The sequence below is a fragment of the Mustela erminea genome, chromosome 11 (genome assembly GCF_009829155.1).
Source record: "Mustela erminea isolate mMusErm1 chromosome 11, mMusErm1.Pri, whole genome shotgun sequence".
Taxonomy (NCBI): domain Eukaryota; kingdom Metazoa; phylum Chordata; class Mammalia; order Carnivora; family Mustelidae; genus Mustela; species Mustela erminea.
In genome coordinates this window covers 10,824,443-10,830,884 of record NC_045624.1, presented here as the reverse complement: position 1 = coordinate 10,830,884, position 6,442 = coordinate 10,824,443, and the positions used below count along the sequence as shown (strand labels likewise).

The 6,442-nt window shown below is 37.8% G+C and overlaps 1 protein-coding gene across 1 annotated transcript; it reads left to right on the top strand.

Annotated features, from left to right (window-relative positions):
- The first annotated feature begins 1,146 nt into the window (after positions 1 to 1,146).
- On the top strand, positions 1,147 to 2,088 carry LOC116569643 (olfactory receptor-like protein OLF3). The gene has a single exon (XM_032306025.1). The coding sequence runs from the start codon at positions 1,147 to 1,149 to the stop codon at positions 2,086 to 2,088; it is 942 nt and encodes a 313-aa protein (XP_032161916.1).
- Positions 2,089 to 6,442: the final 4,354 nt, after the last annotated feature.

Sequence of the window (6,442 nt, the reverse complement as noted above, 5' to 3'; positions counted from 1 at the left end):
CCTTCAATAATTATAGCATGAATAACATAGGAGCCAGTGGAGTAATAATCTTTTTTTTTTAAGTTTTTATTTAAATTCCGGTTAGTTAACATACAGCATAATCATCTTTCACGTAGATCTTTCATCACTAAAATAGTCTCTAAGACTTCAGACTCCTATCTGTGTACTTGAGTTATGGATCACTTTTTTTCTTTTGTAAGTAAATGGAAGAAGAACATTGGTTTGGGGTCAAAGAATTACTGCTTACGTCATCATGTTCTATAATTAGGACCTGATCTTCTATCCTGTCTTCACTGGTGAGGACTGATCAATGTTGTATTGAGAAATGAATGAGCTGTTCCTTCCTTGAGAAAGCATCATTGTAAAGTGATAACCTCACATCATTAAACACTTTATTAAACTCCTTTTGAAGGGCACAGAAGATTAATTAGCAGCTATGTATACTTTATGCAACATCCAATTCTTGAAGTTAGCTATCTTCTGTTGATCTCGCCCAGTGTGGCCACTGGTGTGACATAGGTAGAGAGGAGGCCTTCCATTTGACACTCTCAAAATGACAAGTTACAGCAAATGTATTCAAAATAATCTATTAATAAAAACATAAGAATATTATTTAAAACATCTAGGGTTTCATGGATGCATTCCACTGAGGGGTAAGTAGGGTTGTGTCTGAGATATTTAGAGGGTAAATCCAATAAACAAAATGAAATTAAATGGGATTGGACATCATTCAGGATTCAGAAAAATATATCTTTCATGTGAACCAAAATGTTTCTCACCAAAAAGACATGAATTCTCTATAATAACTACTAAATTGAGTAGGATTTTAAGTCTAAATATTCATTAATTTCCTTCCTTCAGTTAAGAGCTGATGTTTCAGAGAAGAAATTATGATCCAGTAAATGGAATTATAAGAATATAACTTCTTTACTCCTTGATTTCCAGCTACACACTTGGGTTCTATTGTGTTCCTCATATATGGATGCATTCAAGCAGAGTTTGGATGATGATTTGGCTGAGATGTTCTAGAAGAACTTTGGTTCAGATGGGTAGACTCTCTCTATATGGTCTAAAAACCAGCCTTCTAATCCCAAGTTTTCATGGTTTGTTTTTCCAACATCTTTAGAGTTTGGTCCTCAGAAGCTCATGGACCAGGAAAATAAAACCCAGACATGGGTGAGTGAGTTTATTCTGCTGGGTTTGTCCAATGACCCAAAGACTCAAGTCTTCCTCTTTGTCCTGGTCCTGACCATGTACTTGGTGACTCTTGGGGGAAATACCCTCATTCTTCTTCTGATCAGTCTGGACAACAGGCTTCATAACCCCATGTACTTCTTCCTTGGTGTTTTATCTTTTGTGGACCTTTGTTATGCAAACAGTTTTACCCCACAAATGCTAGCCCACATGCTCTCAGCCCGGAAGTCCATCCCGTTCTATAGCTGTGTGTTTCAGCTCTACCTCTCCCTAGGATTGGGTGGATCTGAGTTCTTCCTGCTGGGAGCCATGGCCTATGACCGCTATGTGGCAGTGTGCCATCCACTGCACTACACGGTCATCATGCATGAAGGGCTGTGCGTGGGCCTGGCTGCTGGCTGCTTGGTGGCTGGTTTCACAAATTCGCTAATGGAAACAATCATTACTTTCCGGCTTCCCCTGTGTCACAATGTTATTAATCACTTTGCCTGTGAGACCCTCGCAGTGGTAAGGTTAGCCTGTGTGGACATCTCCTTCAACATGGTCATGATGGCCATCTCAGGATTTCTGGTGATCATGCTTCCCTGTTCCCTTGTTCTGTTCTCCTATGGTTGTATAGTTACTGCCATTCTGCAGATTCATTCTGCTCAGGGACGTAGCAAAGCCTTTGGGACTTGTGCCTCCCACCTCATTGTGGTTTGCATGTGCTTTGGGGCTACCATCTTCACCTACCTGGTTCCATGGTCAGCCTCCTCCATGGAAGTGGAGAAATTTGTCACTCTATTCTATGCTCTGGTGGCACCTATGTTGAACCCCTTGATCTACAGCTTGAGGAATAAGGAAGTTATGGCTGCTTTTCAAAAATTTCTAGAGAATTTCAGGGATAAAGAGTAAAGACTATAAGATCTTCCTATTACCTATAATCAAAACCAAAAAGGAGATGGGCTGGAGGTATACAGGACTCCCACATATGACCTTGCATTTGGGTAAAGCATCCCTCTACCTGATTGATGAATTTCCTCATACAGGCCAATGCAAGATAAATCACATGTCAGTGATCCATGAGAGGGCCTTTCTTAGATCATCTTCTGTCAGATATCCAGTGGTATTTAGACTTCATTGGCCCATTTAAAAAATTTTATTAGCATATCAATGCATAAAGAAATGATCTGCATCTTTGTCCCGCAGATCTGGTGTGGAATGAATAGAGAGATGAATTCCACCAATTAGGTCTGCTTTTACCTTGTGGAGCAGAATGGAGAATATCTGTTCCTCTTTCCACATGACAATGTTCCATTTATTTGTAGAACAACCTTATTTCCTCCAGGATAATCACAATAGTTTCTTTAACTCTTTCTCAAATGATGACAGTTTTAGAACTTTCAACACCATTTGTGCCTTAGTCTAGAGTGTGATATGATTTTCTGAAATAAATAATATATGATGCTTTATTTGTTCACTCCAGTATGTTGGTTCTCATTTGCTTTTCAAGAATTGAATTTGTGGGGCACCTGGGTGGCTCAGTGGGTTAAAGCCTCTGCCTTCAGCTCAGGTCATGATCTCAGGGTCCTGGGATGGAGACCCATATCGAGCTCTCTGCTCAGCAGGGAGCCTGCTTCCCCCTCTCTCTCTGCCTACTTGTGATCTCTGTCTGTCACATAAGTAAATAAAATCTTTAAAAAAAGAATTGAATTTATTTGTAATATGCAAAATATCTGTGGCTTCACTATACTCTTTTTTTATTGTAACAAAATATACATAAAACATAAAATTTGCTAATTTAGCCAGGATACAATTCAGTGACATTATTTTCTCAATGTTGTGTAAGCATCACCATTATTTCCAAAATTATTCATAACTATGGTTTTTTATTTAACTACTTTTCCAAGATGATTTTCCTATAAACTGCTTACAAAATCTCCATATTCTCTGCATTCTTATTTTATTAAAACTTAAATGAAAACATGTATATTTAGCTCTGCTAATTTTTATTATTGATTTTCATGCATCACACCAACCCACCAAGAATATTTTGAATCTTGATTCTCAAATTTATTCCGTTAGTTTGCTTTCTCTTTCTTTCTCATAGACATAATAAACAGAAAAAGTCATTAAAAAATTACCATGTAGTACATGCCAATTTTATACCACTGTGAACCTACTTTCACATTGAAAACGAATAGAGCAGATTTTGTGAATGCTTTTAAATCTACTTTAAAATAGATTATTCAAACATTTTAATCATTTTATCTAGAAAGATATAAGACTTTGCCAAATACCTTTATTATTTTCCGATCCTTGTCTGTTTGCATATAAGTGGCAAAATTCACATAGTAACAATTCCTGATGCTCTTAGCTCCATCTGATTATTATCTGGAAGTGGGGTCTATTCTTGTCTTCCTATGCCCAGATCTGGAGCATCCCCAGAGATGTTAATGTGTAACATGAAGGTCTTTATATGGCACTAATCTTTGGCTCTCTAGAACCCCTGCAAGGATAGGTATCAGGTGAAGTAAAAACAGATTTTGCACATCAAAACCAATGCCTGTACCTCTGTAAAATTCCTCTAGACTCATCTTTTAGTAACAGATTTTCTTCAGCTTCTCAAGAGTATGTTCTTTAAAGCATAACTATAGGACTAATGAATCAAGTTCTCTCTTTTATGCTAGAGCATTTATTGAGGGTGGAATAAAGGGAGAGAGGGAAGGAGGGAGGGAAAGACTGGCAAGTGGTCAGCCATTACCTGAAATGGTTGAATGTGATGTTAGTACAGACTAACTCAACTATAGTGAAATTGTTTACCAAGAGAAAATCAAAGACTAAGTCTGGGTATTTGCATCTGTGTGCTGGACATTCCATAGCAGTAAAAAAGTCCCTCTGATATTCTCTGATGCTCAGAGACTGGTCTGTCCAGCCTTCCTTGAAGACCTCTAGTGAGCAATAGATGCTGTATTAGTTTGTCAGGGCTGTATTATTAAAATATCACAGACTGAGTGGCTTAAACAACAAAAAGTTATTTTCCCACAGTTTTAGAGGCTGGAAGTCCAAGATCAAGGCATTGACAGCATTGTATCCTTGGAGGCCTCTCTCCTTGGCTTTAGATGGCTGCCTTCTTGCTGTGTCCTCAGATGGTTTTTCCTTCGTGTGTACATATCTATGTCCTAATCTCCTCTTCTTATAAGGACACCAGTCATATTGCATTAGGGCCTGCACATGTGACCTCATTTTACCTTAATTACATTTTTAAAGGCCTTATCTCCAAATACAGTCATATTCTGAGGTATTGGGGGTTAGGACTCTAACATGAATTTTGGTGGGACACAGTTAAGGCTGTAACAAATAGTAACCCCACATTCTGAACTATCAGTCAATCCGCTCTGATAACCAAAACTAACTTATACGCTGTGTGGTTAAAATAAAAAAAATTTTTTTTATCAACCTATAAACCTATCAACCATAAAATATTTTTATGATATAAAAATCAATAGTTAGTATGCATTACTGGTTATAACGGAACTTCAACTTGTTTCTGGTGAGTACTAACAATAGGCTGCTGAATGTTCACAAACCCTGCTCGATAGTTAATCCTGGAATTTTGCTATGCCAATATGCCTGTGTTTTTAAACCCAAACTCCTGATAATTTTGAAAATCTTAAGTAAAAATACTTTACATTTGTTTGTCCTTAACTTCCTGGTACAGATCCTCTTCTCTGTGGTTCCTCACAGATTACAATCGGGGGCAGTGAAATAGTGTACACTCATCTTCTAGAATCCGGGGATAAAACTCAGAATCCGGATGAATGCAATTAATTTAAAATAGCTAGTTTGTTCTTTTGTGCATCTTGCGAGGAAATCATTTTCTTGTGCTGCTTTTTCTTTCCTTTATTATATAAAGGTCATTTCATTTGATGAAAAGAGTAGCTTAGCCTTCTGTCTTACCCCTTTTATCTGTGCGTTAACATCAGATCTTCTCTAAAGGGAGGCTTGGTTTGTTTTTTTTTCCCTAGACCTTTTACTTAAAATATCACAAACTCTTAAAAAAAAATCACAAACTCCTTAAGTTCTTCACTTTGTTTCTAGCATTTTAAGTCACATCTTGCTAAGTTTTCCTGTTATTAACTGTAATTACTGAAAATTTAAATAAAGGAGGAACTGATATAAAGAATCTCACCATAGTTTAAAAAAAAAGCCTATAGATGCATTGGTGAAATAACTGAATGTCAAGGGTAATGAAAGTTTACAAAGATCTAGAACATAAACAAAACAAAAGGGTCACTTAGAAAATATTTTTTTCTATTGCTGTGTAACAAATTACCACAAATTTAGCAGCTGAAAGCCACACAAATCTCTGTTTCTATTTGTTGGAAGTTCAGGCACAGCCTAAACACGCTGTCTGCTGAGGATCTCACTCAGTTCAGGTCAAGATGTCAGCCAGAGCTATGACCTCATCTGAGATTCAGGGTCCATTTCCAAGTTCACGCTCTGTTGGAAGAATTCATTTTCTTGCAGCTGACCAACTGAGATGTGCATTATTTTGTTAGTCATTAGTTGGGGAACATTTATAAACTCATAAAGGTCACCTTCATGGCTTTGCTATTTATGTCTTTCCTCACAGCATGGCAATTTGCTGCTTCTAGAGCTGCAGGAGAAACTCTACCATTTTGAATCTCTGACTTCTAGGAAAGCCTGGATACCTCTAAAGGGTGCACCTGATTATGGCAGGCTCACTGAAGATAATTTCTCTTTTGAATAAATAAAATTCAACTGACTAGGGATCTTAATTAATCTTCAAAATCCCCTTTTTCATGTAGTGTAATATTACATCCCATCATATTCACAAGTCATCTTCATACTCAAGATGAGAGAACTCTGTAGTGCGTAGACAGTAAGAGGTGGCAATCCCCGAGGGCCAAATTAGTAGTCTTCCTATGACAGCTGCTATCAGCCTTTGCAATTTTAGATGACAGAAGACAATGGAATAATACCTATTTATAGAATCCTGAGAGTAAATGTTAGTAAAGAAAAATTCTAGGGCGCCTGGGTGGCTCAGTGGGTTAAGCCGCTGCCTTCGGCTGGGGTCATGATCTCAGGGTCCTGGGATCGAGTCCCGCATCGGGCTCTCTGCTCAGCGGGGAGCCTGCTTCCCTCTCTCTCTCTCTGCCTGCCTCTCCAACTACTTGTGATTTCTCTCTGTCAAATAAATAAATAAAATCTTTAAAAAAAAAAAAGAAAAATTCTATACTAGATC